This window comes from Crocuta crocuta, unplaced genomic scaffold (genome assembly GCF_008692635.1).
Source record: "Crocuta crocuta isolate KB4526 unplaced genomic scaffold, BGI_CrCroc_1.0 scaffold143, whole genome shotgun sequence".
In the NCBI taxonomy this organism is placed as follows: domain Eukaryota; kingdom Metazoa; phylum Chordata; class Mammalia; order Carnivora; family Hyaenidae; genus Crocuta; species Crocuta crocuta.
This window is the reverse complement of record NW_027529175.1, coordinates 9,033,534-9,053,800: the sequence shown is the minus strand read 5'-3', so window position 1 is coordinate 9,053,800 and position 20,267 is coordinate 9,033,534. Positions and strand designations below refer to the sequence as shown.

General features: G+C 40.5%; 1 protein-coding gene and 1 pseudogene across 3 annotated transcripts in view; both read left to right on the top strand.

Moving 5' to 3' along the window:
- SYCE3 (synaptonemal complex central element protein 3) overlaps positions 1–20,267 on the top strand; it is a 29,060-nt gene that overhangs the window by 1,752 nt on the left and 7,041 nt on the right. For 2 of the 3 annotated variants that reach the window (XM_077757878.1, XM_077757876.1), the window contains exon 2: positions 11,098–11,206. In XM_077757878.1, coding sequence (XP_077614004.1) covers positions 11,098–11,206 — 109 coding nt within the window. Of the gene's footprint in view, positions 1–304; positions 368–11,097; positions 11,207–20,267 lie in introns of those variants that run through there. The other variant, XM_077757877.1, reaches the window with a different exon arrangement.
- LOC144226634 (U2 spliceosomal RNA) lies at positions 12,413–12,522 on the top strand (annotated as a pseudogene).

The window sequence follows — 20,267 nt, the reverse complement described above, 5'->3', positions numbered from 1 at the left end:
TCTGTGTGTCCTATCTGTTTTGTCTAATGCTTCATTAATTATTTATTCATGGAAATCTTGTTGTTATTGTTACTGTTACTTAGTGAGACCTGACACCCAAATAAAATGTCCTAAATTCATTCGGTCCTTTTGTAATGTTTGACATTGGTGTAACATCTCCCAGCATAAAACAAGAGACACCTGTGACTGCACATTACAGTCCAGCTACTGATCCTCTCTCTGCTTCTCTTTGAACCAGAACACACAAGTTTCTACTTCTCTTTTTCCCCTTTCTGTAAACACATTGCAATCAGGCTTTTGTCCCTGCCACCTCATGAAAACAACTTGTGTCAAGATTACCAGTGACCTTCAGATTGTCAAACCCATGGTAACTTTTTATTCTTTATGCTTTTTTAAATGTTTGTTTATTTTGAGAGAAAGTGTGCGTGGACGCCCGAGAATGTGTGAGCTGGAGAGGGACAGAGAGAGAATGCCAAGCAGGCTCCATTCACACTGTCTGTACAGAGCAGTGGGGCTCAATCCCGTGAACCATGAGATCATGACCTGAGCCAAAATCAAGAGTAGGATGCTGAGGGGCGCCTGGGTGGCTTAGTCGGTTAAGCGTCCGACTTTCGCTTAGGTCATGATCTCGTGGTTGTGGGTTCGAGCCCCGCGTCGGGCTCTGTGCTGACTGCCAGCTCAGAGCCTGGAGCCTCTTTCGGTCTGTGACTCCCTCTCTCTCTGACCCTCCCCTGCTCACGCTGTCTCTCTCTCTCCTAGAAATAAATAAAACATAAAAAAAAAAAAAATTTTAAAAAGAGTAGGATGCTGAATCGGTTGAACCACCCAAGCGCCTCTCTTTATGCTACTTTAAATGAGACACAACGGATCACTCTTTGTTTACTTTGTTTGCTTGGTTTCCAAGACATTGAGGTCTCCTTGTTCTTCTTCTACCTCATTGGCTGCTGCCTTTCAGTTTCCTTTGCTGGTTCCTCTTCTCCCCAAATTCTAAGCATTGAGGAGGTCAGACCTCTCTTCCATCTACTCTCACTTCCTAGGAGATCTCAACTAGTCCCATGGCTTTAAGTGTCTTCTGTACCCCAGTGACTCCCAAATAAGGATGTTCAGCCAGGCCTTTCACCACATCCCAGATTTACATTTCTGCTTGGATGCCAGGACATACTGTTGGCTCAATGTTTACAACATATTTAGAATACAGTCACTTCTCACTGTTTCACCTTTTTTTTTTTTTTTTTGAGAGAGAAAGAGCATGTGTGCATGTGCACACACGTGAGCGGGGGTGGGGTGGGGAGGGACAGAAGGAGAGGATAAGAGAGAATCTTAAGCAGGCTCCACACCCAGCACGGAGCTCTGTCGCGGGACCATGAGATTATGACCTGAGCCAAAACCAAGAGTCGGAGGCTTAACCACAACTGAGCCACTCAGGCACCCCCTCACTACTTCCACTTCTAACACTTTGGTCCAAGCCTTGCCATCCCTTACCTGGAGTTTTACAGCACTTCCCTCTCTGCTCTACCATTTCCATCCCAGTCTGTTCTCAACATTGCAGCCAGAGTGATCCTTTTAAATCATAATTCAAAACATATCATCTCTGTAAAATTTCTCTAACGTCTCCTCATATGACTCAGAATAAAAGCCAAAGTCTTATGTAAACTGCAATATCCTCCCCAGTCTTTCAGCCTCATCTCCTAACATCCTACCCTCCTTCACTCCACTCCAGCATTTCTAGCCTTCTTGTTCTTCAACCACATCCAAGCACATTTACCGTCAAGGCTTTTTATTTCCTGTTCCCTCTGCATAATATTCTTCCCCCAAGATATCCACAGGACTCACGTGCTCACTTTCTTGAGTCTATTTGAAGATTCACCTTCTCAGAGGGTATTTCCATAGTTCACCATATATCCAGTAGTCCCTCCAACTCCGTCATTTTGTAGCCTACCTTACTCTGCTTTATTTTCTCCATAGTGTTTATTTCCACCTGACATTTTATGTGCTTATGTATTTACATACATATATCTTTTATAGATGTATATATTCTGTATTTGTATACATAAATTATGTATTTATGTATCTGTCTCCCTCAACTAGAATGTAAAATCCACAAGGGCAAGGATTATTGTCGTTTGTCTGTTAATATACTGCTAGCACCTAAAACAGTTTTTGACACTCAATAATTTGTCAACTAAATGAATTAATTGGCCAGTCCCTCCTTTCTTCTGTGATCTCAGCTACACACTCCCCAGTTCTCTACATTTCTGTTTATCAGTGCCTTTTATGGTCTTACTTCCTTCTGCTCCTAAGGGCTGGTTTTTAAGGGCTTTTCCAAGTTCATTTTCCCTTCTCCTTTCATACATTCACTGTGAATGGCTTTATCTCTTCCCAAAATTTAAGCTACCATCAAATCTTTATTTTCAGTTTACCCTCTCTTTGGCCTCCAATCCTGTATTTCAACTGTTTGTTAAATCGCTTCACCTGGACACGCCATAGGCACCACACACTCAGGCTGCCCATGTTGAACTCCTAGAGCCTCTTTGTTCCATCCCTCTACCCCCATTCTTTCTCCCCCTTTGTTCCATCTGTCAGGCTCAAAACCACCCACTGTATTGTCTGAGGCAGTTGTGAGAAAATGTAGTGCTAATGAGCTCCATCTCTAGAATCAGGACTGGGTTTGAATCCAGGCCTCCTACTGCTATTTAGCTATGTGACTTTGGTTAGATTCTTCCACGATCCTGTTTCCTTATCTGTACAACAGGGAGAATAATAGCACTTAACTTTGTCACATTGTTGTGAAATCAGTCAATGTTTGTTGAGAATTTACGCAGTTCCTGGCACATATTAAGCATGAAATAAATATTATCTTTTATATTATTAGATTCATATCTCTTTCTCACCTAATTATACTAAAATATTCTCTGTGTGTACCTTGTGTTACACATACAGTCACGCCAATTATTTAAGTTGTTTATTTGGGTGCCTACTTTATCCATAGTTATGTGCATCCTCACAATAACCTACAAAGGAGCTACCATTTCCATTTTACAGAAGAGGAAACAGACTTAAAGAGATTGGATAACTTTCCAGTAAATGGCAGAGTCTGGATTCTAGTCCAGGATTTCAGGGTACACAGAAGTTTTTCTTTAGTTGCTTACTACATTTCATCAGTTGTGTTCACTCACATATTTATCAAGAATTTATTGCATACCAGTAGAATAATATGTGAGCACGCAGACTGCAGCCAGATTGTCAGGGCCTAATTCTTAGCTCTGTGTCTTTGCTGTCTGACAATTTAATTTCTCTGAGCCTTGTTTTCCTTATCTGTAAATTGGAATAATAATAGTACTTACTTTATAGGGTTCTTATAAAGATGTAAATGCTTAGAACAGTATCTGACTTGAAGGAGGTGTAGAAGTTGTGAGAACATAAAAGAGGTGAACACATCTAATGTGGCTGATTAGAAAGGTAAGGAGACTCTTGCGGCGCCTGGGTGGCTCAGTCGGTTAAGCGTCCACAGCTCAGGTCTTGATCTCTCGGTTCGTGGGTTCGAGCCCTGGGTCGGGCTCTGTGCTGACAGCTAACTCGGAGCCTGGAGCCTGTTTCAGATTCTGTATCTCGCTCTCTATCTGACCCTCCCCTGCTCACGCTGTCTCTCTCTCTGAAAAAAAAANAAAAAAAAAAACACATTAAAAAAATAAAAGAAATGTAAGGAGACTCTTAAATACTGAAAACAAACTGAGGGTTGATGGGGGGTGGGGGAGAGGGGAAAATGGCTGATGGGCATTGAGGAGGGCACTTATTGGGATGGGCACTGGGTGTTGTATGGAAACCAATTTGACAATAAACTTAAAAAAAAAAAAAAGAAAGGCAAGAAGAGACTTATAAAAGTGACCCTTGAACTGAGTGTTTAAAACAAGAGTGAGGGAAGGGTATTTCAGGCAGTAGAATAATATATATAAACACACGGAGGCAAGAGAGAACATGGTGTTTTCAGAGTTCTCAGTGACGTGGCTGTAAGGGCCATTGTATATGAGAAGGCTTTGGTTTGAAACTGAGAAAGGACATTTGGATGAATGGCTCTTACTCTTCAAAGAATCTTGCTGTACAGCAGGTCTCTTTCTACCAGACTTATTTCCTTGATGGCAAACTGTGTACCTATTTATTTACTTATTTATTTTAATGTTTATTTATTTTTGAGAGAGAATGTGCACGTGCGGGGTGCGTGGGGAGGGCGGGGGCAGAGAGGGAAACAGATCTAAAGCAAGCTCCCATGCTGAGAGTGGAGAGCGGATACAGGGCTCAAACTCAGGAGCCTGTGAGATCATTACCTGAGCCAAAGTAAGACACTTAACCAACTGAGCCATCCAGGTGCCCCCTGCCTATTTATTTTTTAATCCCCAGTTTCTGTAGTGCTGGCTGGCATATGGTAGACACCCCAATTTACCAAATCTTTGGTATGACTGAAGCTTAGGGTACATATGAGAACATGGCTAGATATTGATAAATATGAGCTTTGGTGCCTTAAAAGACATTACTTAGATGGGGCGCCTGGGTGGCTTAGTCGGTTAAGCGTCCGACTTTCGCTTAGGTCATGATCTCGCGGTTCGTGGGTTCGGGCCCCGCGTCGGGCTCTGTGCTGACTGCCAGCTCAGAGCCTGGAGCCTGTTTCAGAGCCTGTGTCTCCCTCTCTCTCTGACCCTCACCTGCTCACGCTGTCTCTCTCTCCTAGAAATAAATAAAAATATATATTAAAAAAAGGCATTACTTAGAGAAAAAAGAGTATTTAAATGTTTACTTTGATTTTAAAAATTAATATTTATTTTATTAAAGTAACTAATATTAAAAATCCAGTTTTTCTTGAGCATTTAAGTTTCATTTATAAATGTTATTCTAAATTAGATTATTAGATTACATATCCTCAATAAGATTATCTCATTCTAAAGGGTTTTTTAAAATGTTTATTTCTTTTTGGGAGAGCACAAGTCAGGGAAGGGGCAGAGAGAGGGGAACAGAAAATCCAAAGTGGTCTCTGTGCTGACAGGCACAAGCAACCGATATGGGACTGGAACTCATTAACCACGAGATGATGACCTGAGTTGAAGTTGGACGCTCAGCTGACTGAGCCACCCAGGTGCCCTCTTTCTAAACTTTTAATTTCATTGTAGGCTAGCAAATTTAAATAATAATGTTATGTTTTTGTTCCATTTGTAAATTTAAACTAAATAAAATTATAAACTTAATTTTTTAATTTCTTTCAGTACCTCAATTGTCTTAATAAGAAATCTTCCTTCTTTCTTTTTTTTTAATGTGTATTTATTTTTGAGAGAGAGAGCATGAGAGGGGGAGAGAGAGAGAGAGGGAGACACAGAATCTGAAGCAGGCTTCAGGCTCCAGGCTGTCAGCACACAGCCCAATGCTGAGCTCAAACTCATGAACTGTGAGATGGTGACCTGAGCTGAAGTCAGACGCTTAACCAACTGACCCACCCAGGCGCCCCAAAACCTTCCCACTTTCTTAAATCTGATAAATACCATAAGTCAAACTAATAAATATAATGAACCTCAGATTCCATTAAATGTCCTTAATCTCTGTATAAACTTAGTAAGATTTTGACTTAAAATTATAAGCAATAATCAATTTCACATTTTAAGCTAGAATGACAAAGCTGACCTGTTACTCTAATAAGCCAAATTCTCTTAAACATAGAAATGCATAAAATACCAAACATCCTCAGTAATTCTAGTTTTTCTATGGTCTTGAACATGTCCTATCTTCATTTCTTACCTTCTCAACATTGTAAGTTATTCACCCACCAAGGAAGCACTGACTTTATCTCATCCAATATTTGGAGTTCCTTTCTCTGGTACTCTTTAGAGTTGTCTTCTCAGCTTGCTGAGGTGTCACATGATCAGAGGACACTGGCTGGGGCCCAGGGACACTCTGAGAATCTGGACTTTACTTAGGACTCTGGGCTGGTTCTCCTTCTACCTCTCTGGCCCCTCTTCCTCAGTCACTTTGGCTCGATCCTTCACATCTCCCCAAACTTGATGATGGACCTCTTCTCCATCTGTATTATTCCCTTGATCTCACCCATTCTCATGTCTTTAAATAGCATCTATATGCTGATGACTCCCAAGTTTCTATCTTTAGCCTGCCTACTCCTCTGAATTCCTTTATCCAGTTGCCTACTCATCATACCCACTCAGATGCCTCATAGGCATCTTAATATGTTCAAAACTGGGTTCTTTCTTCCCCACACAAACTAGTGTCTTCCAGTTGCCCCCATCTCAGCTAATGTTATCTCCATTTCTGGTTGCCCTGTCAAAAATCTGAGTGTCATCCGTGACTCCACATTGACTCATCAGCAAATCTTGTTGTCCCTGTGCTTAAAATATTTCCTGAATTATTCTCCTTCATACTATTTACATCATTCCTTTGTTGATCCAAGCTATTATCTCTTACCTGCATTATTCCAATGGCCTCCTAGTCTCCCTTCTTCTGCTCATGTCCAAACAAGCTACTCTCAATCCAGTGATTACATGAATCAGATTACCATTCTCCCAGCTCCCATCTCACTCAGAGAAAAAGCCAGAGTCTTTTTGGTGGACTATGAGTCCCACCATAATTCTGCTCCCCTCCATCTTGACATCATCTTCTACCGCTCTCCCCTTCTCTCTCTGTACCAGTTACATTGGCTTTGTTGCTCCTCCTCCAGCTCATCCAGCTCAGGGCCTTTGTTCTTACTCTTCTCTGCCAGGGATGCACTTTTCCCAGATATCTGTATGACTCGTTCTCTCACTTCCTACAAGTCTCTAGTCAAAATCACTTCAGCAAGACCTTCCCTGTACATTTATTTATTTTTAAGTTTTTATTTAAATTATATTTAGTTGGGCACCTAGGTGGCTTAGTAATTAAGCATCTAACTTTGGCTCAGGTCATAATCTCACGGTTCGTGAGTTCGAGCCCCACATAGGGTGAGCATGAGCGCTGCTTCGGGTAAAACGCAAGCCCCTGTTTCGGATGAGCCCTGCTTCGGATGAGCCCTGCTTCCCTCTTTCTCTCTCTCTCAAAATAAAATAAAAAAATAAAATAAATTCTATTTAGTTAACATACAGTGCAATCTTCATTTCAGGTGTACAATATAGTGAGCAATTCAACACTTTCAGTCAGCACTTGGTACTTACACATTAATCCCTAATCACCTACTTAATCCATCCCCCAACCTCCCTCCCTCTTAGTAACTCTCAGTTTGTTCTCTGTGGTTAAGTCTGTTTCTTTGTTTGCCTCCCTCTTTCTTTTTTTTCCCCCTTTACTCCTTTGTTTTGTTTCTTTTTAAGTTTTTATTTAAATTCTGGTTAGTTAACATACAGTTAATATTAATCATTCCTTCCGTACATCATCTGGTGCTCATCACAACAAGCCTGTACACTTACTTAAATTGCAGTCACCACCTTACATACACTCCCTTCCACACTCCGTCTCTGGTTGACTTTTTTCCTTGGTACTTATCCCCTTCTTATGTTTATTTCACTTATTAATCTTGTTTATTATCTCCTCTCACCATGGAATATAAATTCCATGAAACCAGGGATTTTAACCTGTTTTGTTCACTGCTGTATCTTCAAAATCTAAAATAATGCTCAATAAATATGTGCTAAATATATGGGTAAAAGAATATAACTGCAATCTTATAAATTAATGAATTGAGCAAGTACCCCCCACAACTTAGATATGAATTGTGTCATTATCTACTTCTTTGCCTTCACAAAGATTTTTGCAACCCCCACCTGATAGAATTATTTTATTATATTTTTTATTTCTTTAGCTCTTTTGTAGGAAAACTGTAGATTTTTTAATCTTACAGAGCTTTGTNGCGGGGCTCGAACCCACGAACCGTGAGATCATGACCTAAGCGAAAGTCGGACGCCCAACCGACTAAGCCACCCAGGCGCCCCTTCATTGATATTTTTTATAACATTTCATGGAAATATACAACTCTTACAGATTTTAAATAATATCTCATTAAATTCTAGGTCTCTCTTTTTAAAAAATTTTTTTAATGTAATAAAATAAGAGACAGAGAGAGACAGAGCATGAGCAGGGAAGGGACAGAGAGAGAGAGGGAGACACAGAATCTGAAGACAGGCTCCAGGCTCTGAGCTGGCAGTCAGCACAGAGCCCGATGCGGGGCTCGAACCCACGAACCGTGAGATCATGACCTAAGCGAAAGTCGGACGCTTAACCGACTGAGCCACCCAGGTGCCCCTAGATCTCTCTTTTTTAAGTTTATTATTTTGAGAGAGAGAGGGAATGCAAGTGGGGGAGGGGCAGAGAGAAGGGGAGACAGAGAGAGAGAGAGAGAATCCCAAGCAGGCTCCACACTGTCAGTGCAGAACCCAATGTGGGGCTCATACTCACAAACCTTGAGATCAGGACCTGAGCTGAAGTCGGACACAGCCAAGTGAACCACCCAGGCACAGCTAAATTCTAGATCTCTTAAGGCTTTCTTCAATTATTTGGTCACAATTCAGAACTGGATGAGAATGGGTACACTCAGGATCTAGATTATAAAGGATCTTTTACCTATAGTAAAGAGATTATATTTTATCCTGAAAGAAGATGGGAGCTATTGAAAGTTTGCAAAGAGAGTGACATGGTCAGATTTGCATGTTAGGTAACGTCATTCTGGAGGTGAACTAGAAAATGGATTTGACAAGATGAAGCTAAAAGCAGGAAGTCCAGTCAAGAATTTATGAAAATAGTCCAAATGAAAGGTGAAGAGAGCCTGTACCATTAGTTCCAAACTCTATATTTTCAACTCCAGCCTTTCTCCTGAGCTCCAGGCCTATATATTCAACTGCCTGTTTGAATCTCCACTTGGAGGGCTAATAGGCATCTTATATTAACATATTCAAAATAGAGCATTTGGTTTCCCTTCTAATCTGTTCCTCTCTTAGTCTTTCCCATTTCAGTTAATAACACCACCATGCAGTGGCACCTGGGTGGCTCAGTCGATTGGGCATCTGACTTCAGCTCAGGTCATGATCTATGTCTTATGGGTTCGAGCCCCTCGTTGGGCTCTGTGCTGACAGCTCAGAGCCTGGAGCCTGCTTCAGATTCTGTGTCTCCCTCTCTCTCTGCCCCTCCCCTGCTCACACTGTGTGTGTGTCTCTCTCAAAAATAAACAAACATTTAAAAAAACACCACCATGCATCAAACTGTTATCATAAAACTTAGGAGTCATTTTGATATCTCTCTCCCTACCATTTACCCATGCAAATCTAGACACATCAGATCATCTTCCAAATTATTTTGGCTCATCTTCCAAACTATAGCCTGAACCCTTCCACTTTTCACCATTGATATCATTACCTACCACACTGGTCTAGTCCAAGCCACATCCATTTCTAGATCATTCTAATGCTCTCTCAACTGGTTCTCCCACTCTTGCCTCCTCTCAACCATCTGCAATAATCCAGTTTACAGACAGCAGCTGAAGTCATTATCTTTTTTTAATGTGTGTGTGTGTGTGTGTTTTGTTTTGTTTTTTTGAGAGAGAGAGCACATGAGCAGCGGAGGGGTGGGGGGACTGTATAGAGGATCTGAAGCAGGCTCCACACTGACAGCAGAGAGCCTGATGCAGGGCTCAAACCCACAAACCGTGAGGTCATGACCTGAGCTGAAGTTGACCACTAACTGACTGAGCCACCCAAGCGCCCCTGGAGTCATTATCTTAAAACATAATCCCCTGCCCTCAATTTCCTTTGGCTTTCCCTCACCCTCAAAACCAAAATCCTGGGGGCACCTGGGTGGCTCAGTTGGTTGAGCGTTGGACTCTTGATTTCAGCTCAGATCATGATCCCTGGATTGTGGGATCAAGCCCTGCCTCGAGCTCCTTACTGAGGAGCATGGAGCATGCTTGGGATTCTCCCTCTGTATCTCTGTCTCTGTCTCTCTCTACCCTGCTCACGTGTGTGTACACACGTGTGCTCTCTCTCTCTCTCTCAAATAAAAAAAAAAAATTCTTGCCTACCTAGCTGATCTCATCTCATACCACTTTTCTCCTCAACGCTATTCTATACTTTCTTTCCATGCCTTAAAGCATAACATCAGGGCCACTCCCACCTTTTCTTGAGCCATTCCCTCTTTCTAGAACTCTCCCCCTAGCTCTTTATATACCAACTCCTTTTTATCATTCAGGTGTCAATTCAAATGTCACTTCATTAGAAAAGACGTATCTGACTTTATAAGCAAAAGCACCCCTCCCTGTGAAAGATCCTCTCTATTAAACCACCCTGTCCTGTTTTCTTTGTGCAGTGACCACAAACTGAAGGTATGCTTACCGTTCCGTTGTTTAGTATTCATCTCTTCCCATGGAATGGAAGCTCTATGAGGGCATGGGTTTTTCTGTCTGGATCTACAAATACACTGCAGTATCCACATCCATAGGAGACATCTGACACATAGTAGATGCTCAGTGAATCTATCCAATGGTGGATAACAGAATGGACCTCAATTTAAGCTGCCACTTTGGAGAGAGAGAGGAAGAGACTATGATAGAGACTTTAAAGAGCTGGGCCAGGCTGTAAGTTCCACAAAGGCAGTGTTCAGTTCACTGGCGACTCCCAGACACCAGGCCTTCTTGACCCATAGATGATTAAATATTTATTTCATGAACAAATAAAATTGGTGAGTTTCAGTGACCCCTTTGGTCAGGAAAAGAAGATAAGGAGGAATTAAAGATGACCTCGGGTTTCTGGCTTAGGCTATCTAGGCATAGGTAATAGGTAATAGAGCTGGAATTGAAATGTCAGTCTGTCGGGGCGCCTGGGTGGCTTAGTCGGTTAAGCGTCCAACTTTCCGACTTTCGCTTAGGTCATGATCTCGCGGTTTGTGGGTTCGAGCCCCGCGTCGGGCTCTGTGCTGACTGCCAGCTCGGAGCCTGGAGCTTGTTTCAGTCTGTGACTCCCTCTCTCTCTGTCCCTCCCCTGCTCACGCTGTCTCTCTCTCCTAGAAATAAATAAAACATTAAAAAAAAAAAATTAAAAAAAAAAAAGAAACGTCAGTCTGTCTCACTGTATCTTCTTTCTGTGCACTATCTAGATGGCTGATTCTGATCCTGGAGAAAGAAACTATGACAACATGCTGAAAATGCTGTCAGACCTGAACAAAGACTTGGAAAAGCTACTAGAAGAGATGGAGAAAATCTCAGGTACAATGTGTTCCCAGGCAGGTGTCTTCCCCCTTACTTCCAATAGCTCAAATTCTTCCTACAAATCAAGTGCCCTAACAGGCCTTCCTTGACCACCTCACAGCTTCCGTACCATGAAACTAGTGTGGCACAGAATTTGACACTACCACTAAGTATTGCCTTGAAGTATTTTCTGATTATTTTATGTGTGTTTTCATGTTACTTCTTCAACTGGACTATTATTCTCCTGTGGGCAGAATAACGATTCCTTTTTTGTAACCGGGCACAGTACCAGACCCAAGCTCAAGTACTCAGCAGATGACAGACAATCTTAATACGACACCTGCAAACAGAATTGGAACATTCTTCCTGTGAGTTGTTTCAATAGAAAGAGTTCAGAGTAATAGCGCTAAGACTGATGAGGTGCTGAAATGGGAGGTACAGTTAGTTCAGTGGAATAAAGCAGGAATAGAGTTGAACAAATTTCTCCACTTTTGAAAAAGAATGTTAGTCTGTTAGTCCACAGGTTTCTACTAAGTGATAATCAGCAGTGGTAGAGATACCATTTTGTTTTCTTAAGACTTTATTTTTGGGGCACCTGGGTAGCTCAGTCAGTTAAGCATACAACTCTTGGGTTTGGCTCAGAACATGATCTCGCATTCATTAGATCAAGCCCCTAGTCAGGCTCTGTGCTGACAGTGTGGAACCTGCTTGAGATTCTTCCTCTACCTCTCTCTGCCCCTCCCATGTGCTCGTTCTCCTTCTCTGTCTCTCGAAATAAATGAACTTTTTAAAAAAGGATTTATTTTTAAGTAATCTCTACACCCATGTGGGGTTTGAACTTAACAACCCTGAGATCAAGAGTCATGTGGCCTCCTGACTGAGTCAGCCAGCTGCACTCCCATTATAATTTCTTTAATTATTCAGAATATTTTTACCAATTCAGAATATGTATAATTCTTTAATTTGTAAGCCTAAGTTTTATTAGAGAAAATAATAAGGTAAAACAAATTTTAGAAAGTGTCCCTACTCTACTCAAAATGAGAAACAAACTATTTTTAAGGGCATTTTTAGTGTGCAAAGAATTTCCATTTATTACAACCAGCTTTAGAAAATTTTTACTTAGAAAAAAAAATTTTTTTTGCTTAGAAATGTTTGCAATTTTTTTGGCTATGTACTTGAAAGTTTTTTATATTTTGTAAACTGCCTTTTAAAAATGTTCTTGGGATTGCTTCTCAGCCTTTTGGCTAAGATCAAGTGTAGTATATGTTCTTATCAGTTTAAAAACATTCTTGGGGGCACCTGGGGTGGCTCAGTCAGTCCAGCGTCCAACCCCCGATTTAGGCACAGGCCATGATCTCATGGTTCATGGGTTCAAGCCCCACTTGGGGTTCTCTCTCCCTCTCTCTCTGCCCCTCCCCTGTTTCTGCTCTCTCTCGCTTTCTCTATCTCTCTCAAAATAAATAAACTTTAAAAATAAATAAATAAGTAAGTTCTATAATTCATTTTCTACCAAAAGTTATATAATTCCTTCTATCTAATAAAATATTCTCCTTTCTCACAATATTCACTTAGCACTTACTATGTGCTATTGTAGGGTTAGGATTGAATAGAGATATCAAATAGAGATGCTCCTTCATTAAAAGAAGAAGGTAGGGGGGCAGAAACAGACATCCAGATGACTAATTATAATTTAAATATATAAATTAAAACACATTTTAATTTTATATTAAAACTGTAATCCAGCCAGTGCTGATAATGGTGTGTTTCAAGTACTGGGGAGGGAGAGAGAGGAAAGAGAGGCTGACTGCTTGGGAGGCAAGTGAGGCTCTGAACGGAGCATTAGGGAAGGAGTTCAGATTGGACAGATGAGGTAGGGATGCTGGAGGTAGAGAGGAGGGCAGTTCTGTAGAAGAGATCGCCCAATGTGTGTGTGCCAGTGAGGGAAAGTGGGGCACAGGGAGCAAGATTAGCACATGAGGATCACAAGAGGGCAGGCCAGAGAAGAGGCTGGAAAGGTGAGAAGAAGGGTTTCAATATCAACCTACGGAGTTTGACTTTTCTTTTCTTTTCTTTTCTTTTCTTTTCTTTTCTTTTGTTTCTTCTCTTATTTAGATAATAGTTAGCCATTTGGGATTTCAAGGAAGACACTTGTATTTTAGAAAGATACCTCTAGTANCTGTAGAAGAGATCGCCCAATGTGTGTGTGCCAGTGAGGGAAAGTGGGGCACAGGGAGCAAGATTAGCACATGAGGATCACAAGAGGGCAGGCCAGAGAAGAGGCTGGAAAGGTGAGAAGAAGGGTTTCAATATCAACCTACGGAGTTTGACTTTTCTTTTCTTTTCTTTTCTTTTCTTTTCTTTTCTCTTGTTTCTTCTCATTTAGATAATAGTTAGCCATTTGGGATTTCAAGGAAGACACTTGTATTTTAGAAAGATACCTCTAGTAACCAAGGAGGGATGGTTTGGAGAGGGGTGACTAGTGGAAGGATCAATCATGAAGCTTTGCAAAAGTAAAAGTTAAAAAAGAACTAGCCTTAACTTTGTCTTGGCACTGAGAACAAGAAGGAAATAGCAGATTTCTGTGATAGAATCTCTTGATTTGTAAGAGTTCTTTACGTATTAAGACTATAAAGTCTGGGGCATCTGGGTGGCTCAGTTGGCTGAGCTTCCGTCTTCGGTTCAGGTTATGATCTCTCAGGTTTGTGAGTTCAAGACCCATATTGGCCCACTGCTGTCAGCATGGAGTCCACTTTTGAATTCTCTGTTTCCCCTCTCTCTCTGTTCCTCCCCTGCTTGCAGATGCTCTCTCTCTCTCAAAATAAATAAATAAACTTAAAAAAAGATTTAAAAAAGAAAGAAAATCTTTCCCTAATCTGAGACTAGTGAAATATTTACTTATATTTTCTCCTACTTTTCTTTGTGTTCCTTTTTTAAAAAGTTTTTTTAAAGTTTATTTATTCATTTTGAGAGAGACAGAGACAGTACAAGTGGGGGAGGGGCAGAGAGAGAAAGAGAAAAAGTCCCACGCAGGCTCAGTACTGCCAGCGCAGAGCCCAACACAGGGCTCGAACCTAAAAACGGTGAGATCATGACCTGAGCCTAAACCAAGGGATAGACCCACTGAGCCACCCAGGTGCCCATGATTATCGAAATTTTTAAGAGGACGGGGGCGCCTGGGTGGCTTAGTCGGTTAAGCGTCCGACTTTCGCTCAGGTCATGNAGAGGATCAAAGAAGCATCTCTCTGAAATAGTTGTTAGGAGTTTCTCAAATAGACAAATGATAGGCAAGGCTTTCAGACAGAAAGAACAATTTGTGCTGAGGAACAAAAGTGTAAGAAAGTTGGTTGGATTTAATGTTAAACTACTATAGAATAAACTACAAGTGGAAGTGGTAGAGAATAAATTTAAATGAATCATTTGAGGTCAAATCATGAAAGACTTTGTGTACCACACTAAGAAGCCATTCTGTAGTCAACAGGGGAATAATTGAAGAAAGCTAAGCAGAAGAATGATCAAAAAAAAAAAAAAGATTTATAGAAAGGTTTTAGAAAGATTATATAACAGTGTGGAAGAGCTGGGAAGCTACCTCAGCAATGCCCTCACAGATAAATATCAACAAATACAGCATTGGTGGTATAGTGGTGAGCAAACCTGCCTTCCAAATACATGAAATGATAAGCCACTGTGAGTGAAAGTCCACAGAATCAAGAGTCAACATATTTAGACCTCTGAGGACTGTAGATGATGTCAGATGCAGAGTGCAAATAGCTACATATAAAATGGCTAAAGAAGTATTGGATGCAGTTAGAAAGATGAGTATAAAAGAAACTAAAGAATAGACAGACTTGAAAAAACAACAAATGGAGCCTCTTAAAAGAAAAAGTATAATTGTGAGATTGAAATCAATGACAGTTGAAGAAATGATTAATTGCAGAATGATGGATCAAAAAGGGGTAAAGAAAGTAAAAATATGAAGAGATTATGAGACTTAGGATATAGACCAAGAAGGTCTAACATATATCTAATTGGGATCTCAGGGAAAAAAAGACATTAGAGACAAAAGAATAATGACAATACCTAATAATATAATGTCTGAATTTTCCAGAACTGATGAAAAATTGAATCACAGATGCAAGAAACAAAATACATCTTAAGCAAAATAAGATTATATCCATACCTAGATGCATAATAGTGAAACTGCAGAACACCAAAGACAAAGAGCAAAACTACAGGAAACCAGAGGAAAAAAGAGATCAAAAGAGTCACAATTGGAGTGAACTTTGAACAATAATCGTGAGAACCAGAACTTAGTGGAATAATATCTAAATGTCATAAAAACACTATTGACCCAGAATTATGCATCCAGCAAAATTATCTTTCGGTAATGAGGGAAAATTAAAGACATTTGCAAATGAACAAAACCCGACAATATTTGTCACAAAGAGACCTGCTTTAGAGGAATTACTAAAAGTTTTACTTAAGTAAAGGGAATATGATCTCAGAAGGAAGGTCTGAAATTCATGGGGCAAGGGAAAACAAATAAAATGTTAAACATGAAGGTAAATCCTATGAATAATTCATTAAGTACATTTTCTCCCTTCCACATTACTTCCTGTGACAGTGTTGCTAAATCTTCTCCCACCACATAGCAAGTATCCCCTCTCCTCTAGTTTCCAATAAGAGTTTCCTCACTTCTCTGTAAATCCTTATTGGCAACCTCCTCAAACTCCAAACTCCTACGAACAGTGTGTTCAAGACACTTTAATCTTTCACTAATGCTTTCCTCAAAATCCTTACAGCGTTTTCAGCTCCCGTCCCCTGAAACACTCCAGAGCTACTCCTACATTTCAGGGTTTTGTTACAGGAGCACTGTACTCAAGCATCAAAATCTGTATTAGTTAGCTACTACTTCATAACAAGTTAACCCAAATTTAGCAACTTAAAACAAAAAGTATTTATTATCACACAGTTTCTGAAGATCAGGAATCTGGGAGTAGCTAAGCTGGGTGGTTCTGGATTTGTATTTTATGAGTTTGCAGTCAGACTGTTGGCCATCATTTCAATCTCCAGATATTTAACCAAAGGCTGGAGAATCTCCCTCCAAGCTCACATAGCTGTTGGCAAACGGCTTTCTATGTGGCCTCACCAGAAGGCTGTTCGTGACATAACTTCCCCCAGAGCACTTACATGTAATATAAGATAGTATAATACGATATACACACACGGAAGAGCCCAAGACAGAAGGTACAGTCTTTTATAAGCTAATCTTAGAAATGACACACCATCACTTCTGTCATAATTTACTTGTCACGTGGACATCCTCTAGTATAGTGTGAGAGAGAACTACATAGGGTGTGATTACCAGAAGACAGAAACTACTAGGGTCAACTTGGAAGCTGGCCACCACACTGATGCAGAACATCTAAAACACATATTATTGGAAATAATAAGGCTTAGCAAGGTGGCTTGCATGTAAGATCAGTGTACAAAAGCCAACTGCATTTTTGTATACCAGCAACAAATAATTAGAACACATTTTTTAAAGGCATCTACAACAGCAGCACACAAACATGCACATGCATAGACACAGCTAAGAATTAATTCCCCTGGAAGAAATCTAACAAGAAATGTTTAAAGCCTATATGCAGAAAATTATAAAACTTGACTAACAGATACTAAAGATCAAAGTAAATGGAGCTATAGCTACATTCATGAATAGAAAGACTTACAATAATGTGTCTATTCTCCCCAGAGTTCATTATTTACTTTAAAGTAGTTTTAGTGAAAATCCTAATAGGGTTTGTCATGGAATTTGACAAGTTTACTCTAAAACATTTATGAGAGACTTAAGACCCAAAAATGGCTAAGATATTTCTGAGAAAGACAAGGACAGCGGATTCACCCTACCATTACCAAGACTTATTATAAAACTATATAGTTATTACAATGTCATATTGGCTTAGGAATAGACAGCTTGACCAACACAATTCAACAGAGAGTCCAGAAACAGACACACACATACACACAGGCACACACACACACTCACATATTCACACACACACACAAACATAGATATGTGCACCCATAACATACACACTCTCATACACACTCATGTAAACACACACACTCACATACACATAGACACACATAGCATGCTCATGCACACATATGTACACACACACTCAGAAAAGGTTTTGTATATAACAGGTGAAATGACAGATCAGTGGAGGAAAGAACAAACCATTTATTTCTTAAGAAGGAATTATTTAATAAGTAAGCTGGAGAAATTGGTTATCAATAAGAATAAAAATTAAAAATTGATCCCTACGCACACATACACACAATAACTTCAGAATAATGGCTTAGGTGTCAAAAATGTTTAAAATTTGGAAAGAAAATAGGGGACAATATCTTGTGACTTTGGGGATGGAACAAAATTGCCTAAACAAGAGGCAAAAATGCTAAACATAGAATAAAAGATTGATAAGTTAAACTACATTAACGTTAAGAACTTCTGTTCATCAAAAGGTAATTTAAATGTCACCTTTTTGGGGCGCCTGGGTGGCTCGGTTAGTTGAGCATCTGACTTTGGCTCAGGTCATGATCTTGAGGTTTGTGGCTTCCAGCCCCACATTGGGCTTTGTGCTGACAGCCCAGAGCCTGCTTTGGATTCTCTGTCTCCCTCTCTGCCCTTCCCCCACTCACTCTCTCTCAAAAATAAATAAGCATTAAATTTTTAAAAAATAAGTAAACAAATAAAAGTAAATGTCACCTTCTCAGTGAAGTGTTTCCCAGCCGCCCTTCTTGAAATTGCAAATCCTTTTTCCCTGGCACTCTCAATCCTCCTTCACGGATTTATTTTTCTCCTAAGCACTTATTACTTTCTTTTTTTAAAAAATTTTAACATTTTTATTCATCTTTTGAGAGACAAAGAGAGACAGAGCACAAGCAGGGGAGGGGCAGAGAGAGAGATACACACAGAATTTGAAGCAGGCTCCAGGGTCTGAGCTGTCAGCACAGAGCCCAGTGCAGGGCTTGAACCCATGAACCTCGAGATCATGACCTGAGCCTAAGTCTGCTGCTTAAATGACTAAGCCACCCAGGCGACCCAGCACTTATTACTTTCTAACATACTATATATATTTACTTATTGTCATTTTTTAAATGTTTATCTACATATTTGAGAGAGAAAAGTGCACATGTGCACAAGCGTGCAAGTAGGAGAGGGGCAGAGAGAGAGGGAGGGAGAGATTCCCAGCTCCACGCTGTCAGTGTGGAGCCCGACTGGGTGCTCAATCTCACAAACTGTAAGATGATGATCTGAGCTGGGGCGCCTGGGTGGCTTAGTCGGTTAAGCGTCCGACTTTCGCTTAGGTCATGATCTCGCGGTTCGTGGGTTCGAGCCCCGCGTCGGGCTCTGTGCTGACTGCCAGCTCGGAGCCTGGAGCCTGTTTCAGTCTGTGACTCCCTCTCTCTCTGACCCTCCCCTGTTCACGCTGTCTCTCTCTCTCCTAGAAATAAATAAAACATTAAAAAAAAAAAAAGATGATGATCTGAGCTGATCAAGAGTTGGAAGCTTAACCAACTGAGTCACAAGCACCCCTACTTATTGTTATTTATTATATAATGGTCATGAGGCTAAGACTTTTTGACATTTTTTCTCACCGCTCTGTCCCCAGGACCTAAATAGATGCTGACCCATACTAGGTGTTTAATAGATATTTTTAAAGTGAATGAATATGTTTTAGCTCCCCGATTTTTTATGCATTTTAAGAAAGCTGTATATTAAGCTTTCTTTTTCACAGCAGAAAAACTAAATTTTAATTGGGCACATATACTTATGCACATCTAGGAGTCCCACAGAGGTAGGAGACTCAAAAGGCAGCAACTTGATTGCAGTTTATTTATCTTCCTGAGCTAAAGGAAAGGAAAAGGAGTTTGGGATTTCTAAGGGGAAAAGGCAGCTCACAGGAAGGTAAGAAGAGTGAATGTTTGGTTAACCAAGGTTGCCCTGACCTAGAGATTGTATCTTAAGCTTTTTGACATCATCTTTTTCTAGTACAGTGCTAGGTATTGGAACATGGTCATTTCCTGTGGAACCTACTTAAATGGCAAAATGAGGAAAGTGTGGTATGTTTTAAATTTGTAATTGATAATAGATAACACCCTCTCTACCATAGTGGTCCTTCATTTGCTGTTTTTCTGATTATTTTGGTTTTATCGGTTTGTTTTTCTTTAGAGCTCTCTGGCAGAGAGCTGGCATACTTTTCAGCATGTTATCGCCATTGATCCATATAACAGTCTTCCCTTATTTGTTTACATTCCTTTATTTCCATGTCTTTGTTTTTGTATGTCACTTGTTTTATATTATGTATAAGGTTTCAGATTTTATTTTTTTATTCTTTTTGATTATTTATTTTGAGAGAAAGAGAGAGAGGGAGTGGGGGAGGGGCAGAGAGAGAGGGAGAAATTCTCAAACGTGTCAGCAGGGCTTGAACTCATGAACCATGAGATTATGACCTGAGCTGAAACCAAGAGTCAGATGCTTAACCAACTGAGCCACCCAGCTGTCCTCTTACATCTTAAATTTAAAAAGAAAAATTTTAGGTGAGGGGCACCTGGGTGGCTCAGTCAGTCAGTTGACTGACCAGCTCTTGATTTCAACTCAGCTCATGATCCCAGGGTTGTGGGATCAAGCCCCATACTGGGCTCCATGCTGAGTGTGGAGCCTGCTTAAGATTCTCCTCTCTCTCCTTCTCTCTCTTTCTCTCTCTCTTTCTCCTCCCCTCCCTCTCTCTGACTCACTCTGTCTCTTTTAGAGAAAAGTTTGAATTTAAATAGAAAACATAGAAACATCTTAATAGAAACATCTCAAATTTAAATAGAAAAGTTTAGATGAGGGGTACCTGGGTGGCTCAGTCAGTTAAGCATCCGACTCTTGGTTTAGGCTCGTCATGTTCTAACAGTTTTGTGAGTTTGAGCCCTGCATCAGGCTCTATGCTGACAGTGCAGAGCCTGCTTGGGATTCTCTCTCTCTCTCTCTCTCTCTCTCTCTCTCTCTCTGTCTCTCTCTCTGCCT